The sequence below is a fragment of the Saccopteryx bilineata genome, chromosome 1 (assembly GCF_036850765.1).
Source record: "Saccopteryx bilineata isolate mSacBil1 chromosome 1, mSacBil1_pri_phased_curated, whole genome shotgun sequence".
In the NCBI taxonomy this organism is placed as follows: Eukaryota; Metazoa; Chordata; class Mammalia; order Chiroptera; family Emballonuridae; genus Saccopteryx; species Saccopteryx bilineata.
In genome coordinates, this window is record NC_089490.1 from 353,989,746 (window position 1) to 354,007,701 (window position 17,956).

Here is a 17,956-nt window from a genome sequence, read left to right on the forward strand (position 1 = left end):
TTCATCTGTTAGGGACCCCAGGGTGTCAGCTGTGGAGGAATGGTAGGCAAGGTGGTGCTCTGCAGTGGGTGGAAGGGTGGGGTGAGGGATGAAAGTCACAGAAACCTGGGCAGTGACCCAGGTGGGGCGGTGGGGGTGGAGAGGAGCAGTCGGCACTGATTCGTAAGCATTTGCCAGGATCCGGCCCATGCAGGGGTGTGGCGTGGGTGCTGGGACACCTGTGTGAAAGGACAGCCTTGTTTCCACAGTGACATGTCCAGGCTCTGAGCAAGTGGGTGCTGGTGGTGTCTGCCTGCTAAAGTTGGGGTCCTTTCTTATTCTGTGTCCTGAGGGCCAGCCAGTCCTCACTATTGAACAGGGCCCCATCCTCTGTCCAGCCTGGCCTCCCTCCTGCAGCTCAACCCGGATCCATCCCTGGTACCTACATCTTGCTTCTATCCTCAGGGTGGACCTGAGCTCCTTCAGGTTTCCTAATGGGAAAGTTTTTCTCAGTCCAGAGGGAACACTTAAGACTATCTAGGGAAGCTGGGGGCCACATAGGCAGTATTTGGACTGCAGTGACTCAGGATCTCATGTGCACAGGGGACTTCAGGTGGGACGAAACTCTCTCTCCATGGCCTGCCTACTCATCATGAGCACTGTGAAAACTTAAGAGCTATTCCAGAGTCACAAATCCAGTCCTCAAATATCATGATTAATTATATTTGAGAGAGAATTTTAAATGAACCTAGTGACAGTTGAACGAAGAATGGCATTCGTGAGAAGAATCCCATAGACCACAAGATACACATCTCATGGCATCTCTGTTACACACCATGTAGAAATTCATGTAATCCCAGGAGTGCTCACCCGTTTGACTGTGGGGGTTCTGTAGGAATGTCATGTCCAGGAAGAGCAATGGTGGGGCCTCTCTGAGTCACAAGTACAACTTGGCTGTCATCTCTCAAGACCACCTCTGAGTTAAAGGGGCTTCCCCAGTCCAGTGCGGGGGCTGGAATCCCCTGCTTCCAGGCCAAAGCCTTTCCCAAATGTCAGGATCTGGTCCTTCCTCTCCCCAACCCTGGAGCCTGGCTTCAGCTTCACCACATTCCTCTCCCAGCTGCGACTTCTCTGCCCGGTCCCTGCCCTCAGAAGGCCCTTGATCATCATAAACTCTGTTCACTGTCCCTAAGCCAGGTGCTTGGTAAGACCGGAGGAACGACGGAGGAAGGGGCTGTAAGAGCCTGGTGGCCAAGCCTTCCTGTCCGACACTGAGAGACAGAAAGCTCAGAGCAGGTTCACTGTGCTTCTCCCCCCAGATCCACCTAAATGGGGGTTGGCTGCAAGAGATTTGGCAACTTCTCAAAATCATACCTCTCCCCCCCCCAATCTCAATATTTAGGCCTTGATAAGCAGTCTTGGTTTGGGCTAAATCCATCTCCTGGAATAGTGCAGTTAGGGACACGTTCTCCACCAGAGGGGAGGCTGGCTGTTGCGTATTTACTGGCCAGGCGCTGAGCGGGTCATTTCCTCCATCCTCTCTCCTGACCCTCTGACCAGCCCTGTGCAAGGCAGATGTCATATCTCCATTACATAGTAACTTGAGAGGTTAATATGTATCACTCAAGGTCAAACACTAACCCAGCTTCAAGTAGCAGAGCCAGGTTGTAAACCCACGTCGGCCTGACTCCAAAGCTTGGACTCTCTGCTGCCTCCCGCTCAGAGGACTCTCTGCTGCCTCCCGCTCAGAGGACTCTCTACTGCCTCCTGCTCAGAGGAGTGGGAGAGGAGTCGCAGAGGGGTTGCACCAGACTGGGTGTGTGGACTCTGGGACCAGTACTGCCTCCCGCTCAGAGGAGTGGGAGAGGAGTCGCAGAGGGGTTGCACCAGACTGGGTGTGGGGACTCTGGGGTCTCTACTGCCTCCCGCTCAGAGGACTCTCTGCTGCCTCCCGCTCAGAGGACTCTCTGCTGCCTCCCGCTCAGAGGAGTGGGAGAGGAGTCGCAGAGGGGTTGCACCAGACTGGGTGTGGGGACTCTGGGGTCTCTACTGCCTCCCGCTCAGAGGACTCTCTGCTGCCTCCCGCTCAGAGGAGTGGGAGAGGAGTCGCAGAGGGGTTGCACCAGACTGGGTGTGGGGACTCTGGGACCAGTACTGCCTCCCCTCTCTGGCCCTTGGAATCACACAGGCTTCTCTCCCTTTCACTTTGAGTCTGAGGAACTCTTGGGGTTTCTGCTATGGGAAAATCATGGCCCAGCTTTAGGGATGAAAAGGGTGAGAAAAGGGAGAAGGACTCCCGGGAGATTTTGCAGGGGCCTTCCCTCCCCTGGGGTCAGACTGGCAGACTTTGAGGAGCAGACCTCTTGGGACACAGAGAGGGGAAGCCCAGAGCAGTGTGGTCCTCCTTCTCCTTGATGGGTAGGAGTTGTACAAGTGGGGCACTCCTGGGTCACTTTTCCTGGAAAAGTCCCTGAACCACTTTAGACCTAAGTGCTCTCAGGGGAGGGAAGTGATCCCAGAGGCAAGTGTCTTAGGACTGGAGAGCTGAGGTAGGGACCCCGCCCTGCCTCACCCTGCCCCTCCCCCCAGCTACTCTGGAATTGTTGTCTTGGCTTGAAGAAGAGATAGCTGGGCCCAGGGCTCTTGACTCGGGAATGCAGCTTGACAGCTGGTCAGGTTGCGGGGTCTTGGTGTTTCCTCCCTGTAGCATGCCTAAGTCTGGCGTCCCAGGCACAACTGCCTCAGAGCTGACTTACAAAGAAAATGAAGCACTCTTAGGAATTGTCCTTACCTGAGTGTTGTTGCAGTTATGAAGATGTGAAACATCTGAGAGTGAAGGGCACCAGTGGATGAGAACAGAGGGCCATGGCTCTGGAGAGGGGTTCTACCTTTTTCCCATAGTCTCGCCTGCTGTGCATTCAAGATCAGACAGGGCATGTGTTAGTTTTCCTGGGAATGCTGTAACAAAGTTCCACAGTCTGGGTGGATTAAACACAATTCTGGAGGCTAGAAGTCCACAATCAAGGTGTTGACAGAGTTCAGTTTTTTTGTTTGTTGTTTTATTCTTTTCCAAGTGTGAGGAGTGCAGGTAGAGACAGACTCTCTCATACTCCCTGACCAGGGTCCACCTGGCAAGCCCTGTCTGTGGCCGATGCTCTGCCCATCTGGGGCTGTGCTTGCAACTGAGCTATTTTTAGTGCTTGAGGTGGAGGCTCCATGGAGCCATCCTCAGCACCTGGGGCTGATGCACTTGAATTAATGGAGCCATGGCTGTGGAAGGGGAAGAGAAAGAGAGAGAGAGAAGTGGGAGGAGTGGAGAAACAGATAGTCTCTCCTGTGTACCATGACTGGGAATCGAACCCAGGACATCCACATGCCAGGCCGATGCTCTACCACTGAGCCAAGTGGCCAGGGCCAGGTTGGTTCTTTTTCTAAGGTTCCTCTCCTTGTCATCTTTCTACATAGCCATCTATTCCGTGTCTTCACATGGTCTTCCGTCTATATCAGGGGTCGGGAACCTATGGCTCACGAGCCAGATGTGGCTCTTTTGATGGCTGCATCTGGCTCACAGACAAATCTTTAATAAAAAAAATAATAACATTAAAAATATAAAACATTCTGCCTGACCGGGCGGTGGCACAGTGGATAGAGCATTGGACTGGGATGCGGAAGACCCAGGTTTGAGACCCCGAGATCACCAGCTTGACCACGGGCTCATCTGGTTTGAGCTCACCAGGTTGGACCCAAGGTTGCTGGCTTGTGCAAAGGGTTACTCGGTCTGCTGAAGGCCACGGTCAAGGCACGTATGAGAAGGCAATCAATGAACAATTAAGGTGTTGCAACGAGCAACGAAAAACTAATGATTGATGCTTCTCATCTCTCCGTTCCTGTCTGTCTGTCCCTGTCTATCTCTCTCTCTGTAAACAAACAAACAAACAAAAATATATATATAAAACATTCTCACGTATCACAATCCATTCATTTCCTACCGCTCATGTTCATGGTTACGGGTGGCTGGAGCCAATCACAGCTGTCCTCCAGGACAACACCAAATTTTTATTGGATAATGCATAATGTACACGGGTCATTGTATGGCTCTCACAGAATTACATTTTAAAATATGTGGCGTTCATGGCTCTCTTAGCCAAAAAGATTCCCGACCTCTGCTCTGTACCCATCTGTGTCCTTATAAGGATACTAGTCATATTGGATTAGGGCCCACCCTATGACCTCATTTTAACTTGATTACCTCTTTAAATTTCTTCTTTCTAAATACAGTCGTATTTACTGTATGTACTGGGGGTTAAGATTCAATCATACAAACTTGGGGAAAGGGGACATAATTTAGCCCAGAGGTTGGGAACCTATGGCTCACGAGCCAGATGTGGCTCTTTTGATGGCTGCACCTGGCTCGCAGACAAATCTTTAATAAAAAAAATAATAACGTTAAAATATAAAACATTCTCATGTATTACAACCCATTCATTTCCTACCACTCATGTTCATGGTTGCGGGTGGCTGGAGCCAGTCACAGCTGTCTTCCGGGACAACACCAAATTTTTATTGGATAATGCGTAACATACACGGGTCGTTATATGGCTCTCGCAGAATTATATTTTAAAATATGTGGCGTTCATGGCTCTCTCAGCCAAAAAGGTTCCCGACCCCAGATTTAGCCCATAATAGGATATTGTCAAAATCCTCCTTGGTCTGACCAGGTGGTGGTACAGTGGATAGAGCATTGGACTGGGATGCGGAGGACCCAGGTTCAAAACCCTGAGGTTGCTGGCTTGAGCACAGGCTCATCTGGCTTGAGCACGGGATCATAGATGTGACCCTATGGTCACTAGCTTGAACCCAAAGGTCACTGGCTTGAAGCCCAAGGTCACTGGTTTGAGCCCAAGGTTGCTGGCTTGAGCAAGGGACCACTCGCTCTTCTGTAGCCCCCCAGTCAAGACACATATGAGAAAGCAATCAGTGAACAACTAAGGTGCTGCAAAGAAGAATTGATGCTTCTCATCTCCCTCTCCCTTCCTGTCTGTCCCTCTTTCTGACTCTGTCAAAAAAAGAAAAAAAATCCTCCTTGGACAAGGCCCAGTCTTATATGAGGGATGGAGAGGTACTCACTGCTGGTCCTGCTGAGGGACCGGTCGAGGAAAGGGGACCCAGCCCAGCCAGGGGAGGAAGCCTAATTGGCTTGCCCAAAGGCTCAGCACAGGAACGGCCAGCCAGAGCTGTTCCCCTGTTCTGGGATCTCTGGCAGCAGTGGGTTCTGTGTGCATCTTCATCTGGCTCCCATGTGTTCCTCGGCCCTCCAGTGAAGACAGGGCTGCTAATACCCTGCTAACAGCATCCAGCCCAGACCTGCAGAGGAAGCCCCTCCTCCTCTAACCAGGAGGAGCAAGGCTGCTGTTTCCAGTGCAAACGGCCTGTCTTTAAGGAAATTCTTTGGTCTCCTACTGGTTTAAACTTTTCTTTTTAATGCAAAATAAAAAGTATTGCACTGATTCCAAATTAAAATGTTTAACAAATGCTGAAATGGATGTTCAAAATAGAGAACAAATTTTGATTAATTCAATTAGTATTTGCCTAGAGCCTGCCAAGTTCCAGGGCCTGTGCTCCTCCGCAGGCAGCTTGGGAGGCTTGTAGGGGGTAGCTGGCTGCAGGCTAAGGCTGTGCAGGAGACCTCTGCGCAGTCTAGATGGTAGAGAAAACTTGCCAATCCAGATCTTTTTTGTTGTTGTTGTTGCTTAGCATTCTAAAATAATAGAATTAGGAGAAATGCCTGGTTTTATCATCTGTTAAGGGAAGTTACATTCTCTTCTGTTAGTCCTTTGGGAGTATAACTGCTTTCATCTGTTATGTCTCTTGCCAGGCCCAAGCTGGGCCAAGTTCCTCCTATAGTAGAGCCACCTTTACCTCTGAATGTCAGGCTGCAAAGACAGAGGCCTCAGGTATAGAGACGGTGAGACTGGAGAGGCAGCTGTGGACAACTCCCCACCCTGATTTTGGGAAGTGATCATCTCCCTCTCTCTCATGCCTCTTCTCCCTTTTCTCGCCACTCAGATACACACACCTTTAACATTTTGTGTCAGCCATCGTTCACCATGTGCCCACCTGTATTGTTGCTGGGCTCTGAGGATAGAAAGGTGAGCCACACATACTCCTCGCTCTCAAGCTTCTTAATTTAGAAGGGGAGACAGACATTAGGAATCATATAGAGAGTGCTGTAAACAAGATGATAAAGGTGGGGTACCAAGCATAGCAGGAGCAAAGTGGAGGCATCCGGCACCTCCAGGCATGGTGGGTAGGGTGTCAGGAGAGGTTTCTTGGGGTTGGTGCATTTGGAGAAGCCTTAGAAAGGGTGGGAATCGAAGGTATAGAGAAAAGCATCTCAAACAGAGGAAATAGAGAAAACAGGACCATCTTTCTGGATTTGGGGATTAGGAAGTGGCCCATTGTGACTGGACCTGAGCGTAGGGTGAGACATGCAGCCGGGAAGGTGGATTTTATTGGAGAAGTTTGATGGCTAAGCTACAGAATGCAGCTTTGTTCCTGAAACAGTGGGGAGCCATGGAAAGTTTGGGAGCAAAGGAATAATGTCATCAGCTTTATGGAACATATCCTGTCTGCACTGGGAAAGAGATGGGTCAAAAAAGGGTCAGCTAGAAGTAAGAAGCCGAGAAGAGGCAGCTTTGACAATCCAGGTGAGAGAGGATGAGGGCCTAAGGATGGTGAGATGAGAGTTTGGTGAGATGTTAAGACCTTCAGGGAGTCTGAATGGCACTGTTGAAAGGACACCATGTGAGTCATCAGGAATTTATTGATAGGTTCAAATCTCAGTTTTGCTGGTCCCTAGCAAGGAAAGGTGAGATCTTGTGCCTCCCTCAGGAAAATCCCAGCTCCCTAAGTGGTGTGTGTGTTTAATCTAAATTCAAGCATACACAGAAGTAGAAGGAATGTGTAATGAATCCTTACCCGTCACCCAGCTTCAACAAAGACCCCTGGCTGGTTATATTTTGTAGGTAGTAGTTTTTTCAGATGAAACTTTTTGGAAATATTCAAGTTGAGGTCACATTTGCAGCATTTCTCTGAATCTGTCTTCAAGCTGAGGCAGTGAAATGACTCGTCCATTTGTTCCTCTGCATGTGTGTGTGAGTGTGTTCTCTGCTGTGAGAATGAGAATGCCAGTAGCTTTTTTTGAAGGGACTGATGAAACAGGCAGCCAGCAGGTTCCAGTCATCGGGGAAGGTTCTCTCTGCCATGCGGCAGGTGGGTGTGCACAGAGCAAAGGACAGAGGAAAACGCTGCCTCGGAGGGTGGTTTGCAGGATTAGATGCCCTCTTTATCTATTCCTTGAAGGGTGCTTGTGGCCCGGGGGACTGACTCATGCTGACCAAACTGACAAAGTTGATCTGTAACCCAGACACCAGTGATCTAATTCACTTTGGCAGGCATTGTCTAGTGACCACAGCACAAATGCCTGCCTTCCCAGACCACCTTCCTGGCATTACCCTACCTGGGAAAGTGAATTATAGGGTCATGTGTAGGTTGCTGGGGAGCCGGGCTGCCAGACAGGCGCCATGTGGGTGGCACAGCCATCACTCAGGATGCCGTGGGCCATCCTTCCTAGTGATCCGTACCCGACCCCCAGGAGAGTCCTTACTGGTCACCAGCATGCCACACAGAGCAACACTGACCAGTTCGTCTGTGGGCAACGTCACTTCATCTTCTACTGGGAGTGACACAAGTTGGGTGAGGAATTTAGTAATTATTTTTACCACTTAAATATCCTCTGAGTTTGGTACCGATTGAAAAATAAGACTGGGAGTCAGACAGGTAGAGACCATGATATCTTCTCTCGAACTAATAAAGGCGATCAAGACTGTGGCCAGTAGGGTTCCCAACACATCCCTTTGCTGAGTTAGCATACCTACCTATATCAGGGACCTGGATGAGGGCAAGCTTTCTCCTTCAGGAAGCTCTGAAAAAAGAGAGGGAAGGATGGGGCTGGGCTGGCCACACAGGCTCAGCTCCTTCTCTCATTTCCACCAATCAGATACTTAGTGGCTTCCAGGTGAGGAAGTCCTGGGAAGAGAGAATGTCAGTGTCCGCCCATTGGATATCGCAGTGGCACCGCGAAACAAATTAAATGAAGGTGTGAGCACGTGTTGAGGGTCTCAGCAGAGGTTCTTTTGGGCAGTTTGGGATGGGGACACTCTCATAGGGGAAGGAGAATCATCTGGGCCTTGAAGAATTAGTTTGATGGACAGAAACAGAGAAGAGACCTTTAGCTTGAAGGACAACATGATGAGGGAACAGCAATGAGAAGATACTAACCTGTGGATGGAGTGTTAGAAACTCAGAAGCATATGGTTGGAGGTAGCCAGGCTTGGTGAGGAAGGGCTGTGTAGTGGTTAAGAACATAGCCTTGGAGTCAGACAGCCTAGAGTCTCTTTGCTGCGCAGCTCCCTTAGCGGTTGCCTCCGGCCGGAGACGGTTGGAAGGACCGTTGTGGGGGAGCACTGCACGAGGCAAGCGACTTCTTCCTTCGATCCGGACCCAGCGAGCACCGGACTCGCCGCTGCTGACGCTCGACAGGCATTTAAATCAAACAGTATTGAGATGGATTGGGTTATGAAACATAATGGTCCAAATGACGCTAGTGATGGGACAGTACGACTTCGTGGACTACCATTTGGTTGCAGCAAAGAGGAAATAGTTCAGTTCTTTCAAGGGTTGGAAATCGTGCCAAATGGAATAGCATTGACGATGGACTACCAGGGGAGAAGCACAGGGGAGGCCTTCGTGCAGTTTGCTTCAAAGGAGATAGCAGAAAATGCTCTGGGGAAACACAAAGAAAGAATAGGGCACAGGTATATTGAGATCTTCAGAAATAGCAGGAATGAAATCAAAGGATTTTATGATCCACCAAGAAGATTGCTGGGCCAGCGACCAGGACCATATGATAGACCAATAGGAGGAAGAGGGGGTTATTATGGAGCTGGGCGTGGAAGTATGTATGACAGAATGCGACGAGGAGGTGATGGATATGATGGTGGTTATGGAGGTTTTGATGACTATGGTGGCTATAATAATTATGGCTATGGAAATGATGGCTTTGATAACAGAATGAGAGATGGAAGAGGTATGGGAGGACATGGCTATGGCGGAGCTGGTGATGCAAGTTCAGGTTTTCATGGTGGTCATTTTGTACATATGAGAGGATTGCCTTTTTGTGCTACTGAAAATGACATTGCTAATTTCTTCTCACCACTAAATCCAATACGAGTGCACATTGATATTGGAGCTGATGGCAGAGCAACAGGAGAAGCAGATGTAGAGTTTGTGACACATGAAGATGCAGTAGCTGCCATGTCTAAAGATAAAAATAACATGCAACATCGATACATTGAACTCTTCTTGAATTCCACTCCTGGAGGTAGCTCTGGAATGGGAGGCTCTGGAATGGGAGGCTACGGCAGAGATGAAATGGATAATCAGGGCGGTTATGGATCTGTTGGAAGAATGGGAATGGGGAACAATTACAGCGGAGGATATGGGACTCCTGATGGCCTGGGTGGTTATGGTCGTGGTGGTGGAGGCAGTGGAGGTTACTATGGGCAAGGTGGCATGAGTGGAGGTGGATGGCGTGGAATGTATTAAGAGTTTAACCACCAACATAATAGTCCTGACAACAGCATCTGGTCTACTAGACTTTCTTACAGATTTAATTTCTTTTGTATTTTAAGAACTTTATAATGACTGAAGGAATGTGTTTTCAAAATATAATTTGGTAAAGCAACAGATTGTGATGGGAAAAATCTGTTTTCTGTAGGTTTTATTTGTTGCATACTTTGACTTAAAAAATAAATTTTTTATATTCAGACAGCCTAGGTTCAAATCCCGTTTCTACTTCTTCCTGATTGTGTGATTTGACTAAGTTGCTTAACATCCCCAAGCTTCAGTTTCCTTGGCTGTGAAATCTGGATAATAAAAGTTATGAGTATTGACATATGAAATACATATAAACATCTGACTCAAGAAAGAGTGCTTGCCTGACCAGCCGGTGGCACAGTGGGTAGAACGTCAGTCTAGGATGCGGAGGACCCAGGTTCGAAACCCTGAGGTCGCCGGCTTGAGCATGGGGTCGCTGGCTTGAGTGTGGGATCATAGACATGACCCCGTGGTTGCTGCTGACTTGAGCCCAAAGGTCACTGGCTTGAGCCCAAGGTCACTGGCTTGAGCAAGGGGTAACTTGCTCTGCTATAGCCCCTCAGTCAAGGCACATATGAGAAAGCAATCAATGAACAACTAAGATGCCACAGTGAAGAATTGATGCTTCTCATTTCTCTCCCTTTCTTTCTTTCTGTCCCTCTCTCTATTTCTGTCTCAAAAGAGAGAGAGAGAGAGAGAGAGAGAGAGAGAGAGTACTAAATAAATGGCAGCTATTATTATTACCATCATGAGTCCTGGAAAATTTGGGGTCAGCTAAGAAATGCCTTGAATGACAAATCATAAGTTTGGACTGTTATGGGGGAGGCAAGGTATTGCTCAGATAAGATGAGGCCCTTGATGGCTAGGTTCTGAATACCTGACCACGGGCAGGGTCAGCTGGAGTGGAAAGGGTAAGATAGAGAAGAGAATCCTTGCCGGGAGGTGAGGGGAGGGGCCGTGGGATGCAGGGTACAGTTCAAAGAGGCGTAGGAGCTACCAAGTGAGGGCAGGACCGTGCTGGGAGTTTCTGAGAATGTCAATCCTCAGGTGCTGCTAGGAAGTAGTCAGTAAGCCGAGGAGTATTGGGATATTTCAGTCTGGAGCTCACAAAAGCAGTCTGGTTTTATAAGTCATGAACATGGAGATGAAATATGGATTGTCCATGGAGCGACTATAGAAGGTAAAAAGAAGAGACTGAGCACAGCATTCTCCACGGGACAGTGAGGAGAAGCTGACATAGGACATTTTGTGAAGGAGGAGCATCTGGAAGAACCCAGGGAGCACTCTGTCCCAAATGCCAAAGAAGGAGACTGTCTTGGGGCTCTGAGCACTGATGAGATGCCAGGGAGAGCAATCCCAGCTGACACCGACTGATCGCTGGTTTCAGTGCTTTACTTGTAGTAATGCATTTGCCTTCATCACCACCACTGCGCGAGGTACTTTTATTCTGCTCATCTGCTATGAGTGAGGCAGCTGAGGCCCAGAGGGTAAGTGTCTTGCCCTAGGACACATTGAGAGTGATGTCAGAAGTGGGGTTCTAACCCAGGCAGTCTGAGCCTCCGGCTTGAGCTTGAAGCCCACCCTAGACTGCCTGTCAAGGAGTAAGAACCAGAGTAGCTCGGGAGATGAGAGAGCAGCAGTAGTGCACGTGGGTGGGAGTCTCAGCGCACTGAATGGCAGGGAGGATGGAAGGTGCAACGTGAAGTGATAGCTGGGGGTGTAGGGTCGAAGGAAGGGTTTTAGGATACTGAGGCTTTCATATTCGTGGGTTGAGAGGAAGGAGCAGGAGAGAGGAGAGATGCAGATTCAGCTTAGAGAGGGAGAAAATGAGAGGTTAGATCTCAGCGATGAGAGATTAGGGGATCAGAGAGCAGGAGGAAATTTGGGGTGGAGAAAGAGGGAATTGCGGGATTCTGTTTCTCACCAAAGAAAGATACACAGTAGTTTGCCGAGGAGGAGGCTGATAAGAAGGAAACATGAGATTAAAAGTCTAGGTACACGTTGTCAGATGGAGCTCTATGCATTGTTAAGCATCCTGGAGCAGAAGGAAGAGGACACCTGAGCTTGCCTCCCCAGGCAGGGGGGAGTCAGGGCAGTGTGGCCAGAGAGGCAGAGTGAGCTGGGGAGCAGTTCAGTGAGAGCGGGAGGTGGTTGGAGAGAAGTGGGCAGAGTTTCAGGGGCTGATCGTGCACGCTCACTTCTGATGTGCACAGGGCTGACAGGGCCTGCAGTAGAGAGGCCCCATCCTCGCTGTCCAGATGAGGGGGAGATGAAAGAGAAGTGTGGGAGGGTGCGGCAGGGTTCCTCAGGTAGGCAGGGGGAGAGGACAGGCTGCCATTCACCTGCTTAGACTCAGAAGGGGAGTTCTGAGAGGCCTGCATCTCCTCAGAGAAGGATACTTCCCTTGGGGCCTTGTATCCTTCTACATTATTGCTGGAGAAGAATGGCAGCTTCCAGGCAGCTCCTTTCAATGGTTCCCTTTTGCCCAAAGGATAAAAGTCAAGTTTTAAAGAAATATATTTTATTTATTTTTATTTATTTTTTTAATGTATTTTTCCAAAGTTGGAAACGGGGAGGCAGTCAGACAGACTCCCGCATGTGCCTGGCCGGGATCCACCTGGCATGCCCACCAGGGGGCGATGCTCTGCCCATCTTGGGGCATTGTTCTGTTGCGACCAGAGCCATTCTAGCATCTGAGGCAGAGGCCATGGAGCCATCCTCAGCGCCCGGGCCAACTTTGCTCCAATGGAACCTTGGCTGCAGGAGGGGAAGAGAGAGACAGAGAGGAAGGAGAGGGGGAGGGGTGAAGAAGCAGATGGGCGCTTCTCCTGTGTGCCCTGGCCGGGAATCAAACTCAGGACTCCTGCACGCCAGGCTGACACTCCACCACTGAGCCAACCAGCCAGAGCTAAAAGTCAAGTTTGAAGGGTGAGCTGAGGTGAGGGACCCTTCACAAGCTGGTCCCAGCTTCATTTGTTGCCATTCTTTCCCAGGCCTCTGAGCACATAGAGCTGTATGCACAACCCCTCCCCACCAAAACTTTTTCATGCCTTGGGATATGCTCTTTGCTCCTCTTGCAATGCATTTCTGCCTGCTGTCAATCTGGAGAAATTTCACTTGCTCCATGAAGCCTTCCAGGATTGTCCACATTGCACTATCACTTCTTCCACCTGCTGCCCTGCCCTAAGCACACTGAGCTTCATTCTTTTGGGCATGCACATCATGCTGGGGCGTAGCCATGTGTGTGTCTTTCTCCCTTAGGTTCCCCATGGCACTCTGATGCTTGAAACCCATAGTCGTCCCCTAGAACGATGAGGAGGTGAGCCTTATTATCCACCAAATGATCAGCAAATGGTTGATTTTTGAAACTCAACTTGTCTTTGAAACTAGCTTCTATGTGATGTTTTTTGCATGTAACTTGCCCATTGAGCTAGTGACATTGTAGAAATGACATTTGCAGCTAACAGCCATCTAAACTTAATTTTAGAGATGATGAAAATTTCATGAAAATTATGTTTTTCTTCTCACAAAGAAATAAAATAACATGACTGCTTTAAAATCAGATCATTAGTTAATTTATGAATTTCTAGTCTATATTGGAAAAAGCCAAAGTTTGTTGGCTTTGGCTCATGGTTCCCAGATAGAGGTCCAAATTTACATGCAACCTTCATGTTCTAATTGACATAGATGAGAGATGAAAGGTTTTTGGCCCTTGGTAGATAAATAAGTTAGTCTTAACATTCATTTTTCCCCCCTCATAGTATCTACTAGCACAGGTTTTTACAGGTCATAGGGGGCAAATAGTATTTGTTAAATGGATAAACAAATCTAAAAAATAATAATAGATTGATGTTTGTGGGCCCTTCACTTTCATGACATTTCTTTTCTATTCTGTATCTCTTATTTTCAAGTAAAATACTGTCTTGTAACAGAGGCAAAGGGGATTGGTGTGGGCAGAATCCCTAGGAAGGTAAGATACACAGGAAGCATCAGGAAATCCCTGGGCCTCAGGTGTTTTGAGCTCTGTTTGGTTCGAACATGGAAACCAGCTTCCCTGCCACACAGTTCTCAGTGCTCTGGGCAAGTCTGTAGGGTGAGTTAGTGTAGGGGATAGCAAGCAGGGACTTAGGTGACAGACTGGACTCCAACGGAGGACTTTCAGCAGTTTGTGACCTAATCAGTGTCTTAAATCTTTGTCTTGCTGCCTCTGGCATTTCCACTTAAAACCAAGTGCAGCTTTTCCTGGCCAGACAACTTGGTTGGTTAGAGCAGTGGTCCCCAACCCCCGGGCCGCGGACCGGTACCGGTCCGTGGGACATTTGTACCAGTCCGCAGAGAAAGAATAAATAACTTACACTATTTCTGTTTTATTTATATTTAAGTCTGAACGATGTTTTATTTTTAAAAAATGACCAGATTCCTTTTGTTACATCCGCCTAAGACTCACTCTTGACGCTTGTCTCGGTCGGTCACGTGATACATTTATTTATCCCACCCTAAAGGCCGGTCTGTGAAAATATTTTCTGACATTAAACTGGTCCCTGGCCCCAAAAAGGTTGGGGACCACTGGGCTAGAGCATCACCCTGAAGTGCAGAGGTTGCCAGTTCAATCTTCCGTCTAGGCACATATAGGAACAAATAGATGTTTCTCTCTCTCTCTCTCTCCCCCCCCCCCTCTCTCTTTCCCCTTTTCTCTCTTTTGCTAAAATCAATAAATAAGTTTAAAAAAAAGAAAAGAAAACCAAGCCCAGCTTCTGCCACGTGTTACTGCTCCTTCCCCAGCTTCATTTGGGGCTTATTGTTAATGTCCTTGCAGGATCACCAGGAAGAGTCAATGAGATAATGAGGACAGAGTCCTCACAGGGGCTGCTGCTGCTGGAGACAGGAAACCCTCTGTGACCCTCCAGAGCAGGCGCTCTTACCAACAGGTGCAGAGCACACACACACCGACTAACTTGCTGTCATTTGATAGACTGTGGACAGCTGAGGGGCCAGGGCCGGCCACCAGGTCCAAGCTGAATCTTCGAGTGTGTGAGGTGTTTACTGTCTGTTCCTGGTATTTCACATCCCAGCATCAAAGAGGACAATCTCGCTGATGTTTACTAATTTTTCTGAGACCTAATTTTTCTGAGACTCTCAGAAGGAAAGGAAAGAACCTTCCAATCCCAAGTTCTCTAAGTGACCACTGTGAGCCCTACCGCTGTGAGGATGCAGGTGTATCTGTCGTAAACTCAGTGGTAAGGGAAAAATTGTGGGGGGTTTGGTGATGCTCTGGACACTGTCTGGCTCCCTATCTTACTCTTCCAGAAGGCACGGATTCCCATCGTTCAGCCTCGTCTCCCACCCCTCTCCTTGCCAGGGCACCTGCAACTTTTGTCTTTTGAGATTGTCCCAACCATTCCTCAGCAGGCCTGATTTAAGGCCCAGGCCCATGGCCTTGGTCACTGAGATTGTTGTGGCCCCTTAACCACAGTAAACCCCTGAATGAGGGAAAAGGGCCAGGTTGGGGGTAGAATGTCAAGAGCTAGTCAGAGGAAGGAGAAGCAAGTGTTTAGAAATATTAAGCAAAGACACTGAGGGAAACTCCACGCCAGCTCTTCAGTATTCCTCAAGCCCAGGTCCGATGCGCTGTGTGGGTGTAAGCCCTGGCACCGTGTCCTGGCCGGACCCCATGCTCCTCCTTGTGGGTTGGGCTTGGGGTATCTCATGCTCATGGCTTTGGGGTGGCGTTTCTCTCAAGAGGCTTGCCATTTCAAGTAGGAAGCAGGATGTCCCTCCTGCTCCTGAGTCTGAGGGACAGCTAAGCTGGGAGGAGGTCTGGCCTCATGGCGCCCGGAGGTGAGGTGTCTGGGCCTGGTGCTGCTATTCCTTGCATTCTTTAGCTGTAGGCCCAAGTCCCCTCTGTTACTGCATGTCGGTGGAAGAGCTGTTTGGGATCTGCTTAAAGGGCTGTGGTTTGGTGAGAAGGGACTGAACCATTTGGGTAAGTGCCTAAGTGGAAGCGTCTGCATTTGGACATGCCATAGGAAGCTGGTGGAGGAGCAGTGACATGTGACAGGAGCTGGGCTGGGTTTTAAATGGAAGGGCCAGAAAGCAGCCAGTGGGTTTGGGAGAGCTGGGCTCCAGCACAAATGTTCTTAGGGATCTTTGGCTGTCGCCCAACAGGGAGTGGCTGGGAATGCCCAGTGCACACACTCATTAACCTGCTACAGCAGGAAAAAGGTGCTAAGCAAGAAATATTCCATTTGTCCCCTGCCGCCACCCGGTGCTGCCAGACTGCACCTAGGCTCAAGGACTTGCATCAGCTCTGACGAATCTTGGCCCCCATTGGTGTGAGCATAACTGGCTGACAATTCAGGACCATCTGATCTGGGATGTTTGGGTGGGAATGAGAGGCTTGGTGTGTGAAAAACATTTTCAAAGCTGAAAGCTCTAAACAAATGTTTATTATTAGGAGTCACTGATACCGTGATTCGATGGGGACGAGTTAAGCGTGCTTGTCCACCTTTAGCCGCATTCCTTTCTTTTCTCCCATGCAGTTTTTCTTAGGCTACTTAAGCGTCTATTCACAGACAAAAGAAATTAAGGCTCTCCCTCTTCGCTTTTATTAGGCTCGGAGAGTCACTAAAAGCATTCAGCAATTCTGATAGCAGCTTTCTCAGCATCCTGGTCCCTCTGCCCTGCCCTGACCCCCTTTTGTCATGACTGGATGTCTCTGTGTTTGGCTCCTCTGTCCTGGTGGAAAGTTAATACCTGTGGCCTTGTCCTTTGGTTCTGACACAAAGTGTGTGTCTGTAGGCCCTGCCATTGCTCTGAGGCCAGGCATGCCGCTTTTCTTCACTGTCATGCCCTTCCCTGTGAAGACAAAGACCTCAGGACTGGACAGGACCTCAGTTAGCTTCAGGGCTCCAGGTGCAGCCTGTGGCCCTGGGCAGACTTGCCCTTCCACCCCTGAGAGTCTCTCAGCTTCCAATGTAGACCAGTGAGTCTTTCTTTTTTCCCTGTGGAATGGGAGTGTCTATCCTCTATTACCTGTACCACTGTATTTTGGAAGCAGAGGATGTTTGAGGAACTTGTCCAAAGGCGTAGCCCTGATGGAAAGAACATGGGTCCAAATACAGGCCTGATTACCGGGTGCACAGTCTGGACTATCTCAGGGGTCCTTAACCTCCTCTTGGGGTGATAGGAAGCTGGTGAGAAGTTGTGCAAATGCTGGGTACCCTGATGAGATTTGTTAAATAGACCCGTCCTCCTGGCAGTAGTGTGGAAGATGAGAGGTGTGTGGTTTTTTCTTTTTTGGGGGGGGGGGCGGTGAGGCTGCAGACAAGAAAACCAGTCTGGGAGCCATTGCAATCATTCTGATGGGAAATGCTGTGGCCTGAAGCAGGGCAGGTGAAGATGAGGGGACAGCTCTGAGAGGGGGTGATGAAGGAGACTTTTTAGACATGGTGACCAACTGGATGTGGCTGAGAGAAGGGAAGGCCAGAGATGACTTCTAGGTTTCTGGCTTGGTGACTGTGCTGGCATCACTGAGGTGGGATGGGACCACCATCTGCTGGGTAAGACTACCCAGTGGGGCCCACTGAGCATGAGGACGTGGAGGAGGACATGGGGACACCTGCTGCCATTTTTCCTTTCCCAGTCTCCATTGTCTTCCAGGCCTCCTTAGTTTCCCACTGATCATGAATGGTCTGGTTTTACAAATTCAGTAAATCTATAGAAGTTCCTTCAGCGTTCACAGAATGGGGAATGTCCTCAGGGGCCCAGAGGCATGGAAGGCTCACAGGGGAGATGGCTGTGCCCAGTTTCTTCCATCCCTCTCCTGTGAGGTTAAAGAGATGAGGAGGTCACAATTAGGTGGGCGGGATCAAACAGGGTTTCTTGGAAGAACTGGCTTGAGTAGATGGGGATTTAGCCAGGAAAGCTGCTGACCGGGCATAAAGCAGGAAAGCAAGTGGTGCAGTCAATCAGCTAACAATTAGAATCTGTCCCCTGAAGATGAGATGTTTGGAAGGATAGGAGCGGTTCTCCAAGGGGCGTGATGGAAGTTAAACTTTCAACCAAGGAGTTTGCATCCATGTGGTAAAAGGCATGAATTCTGCCGGGAAACTCTCTAAGCAGAAGAGTGAGTAACCAGTTAGGAGCTATTCTTGCATTTGTTCAGCCATTGTTCTGATCATTTAGGTCAGTTTCAGAATCAGGTGGAGACCTAGGTCAGAATATGAAGGTCACACCCTCTGCTACTACAATGAGGCTGGGT

At 49.1% G+C, this 17,956-nt stretch overlaps 1 protein-coding gene and 1 pseudogene across 9 annotated transcripts in view; both read left to right on the forward strand.

The window, feature by feature from the left end:
* The window catches only part of PPFIBP2 (PPFIA binding protein 2), a 159,105-nt gene that overhangs the window by 14,332 nt on the left and 126,817 nt on the right, over positions 1 to 17,956 (forward strand). Inside the window, exon 1 of one of the 9 annotated variants that reach the window (XM_066250861.1) lies at positions 15,443 to 15,534. The exons of 7 other annotated variants lie outside the window; for them this stretch is intronic. In XM_066250861.1, coding sequence (XP_066106958.1) covers positions 15,522 to 15,534 — 13 coding nt within the window. In that variant the 5' untranslated portion in view covers positions 15,443 to 15,521. One more of the 9 variants, XM_066250863.1, reaches the window with a different exon arrangement.
* LOC136318492 (heterogeneous nuclear ribonucleoprotein H3 pseudogene) lies at positions 8,436 to 9,834 on the forward strand (annotated as a pseudogene).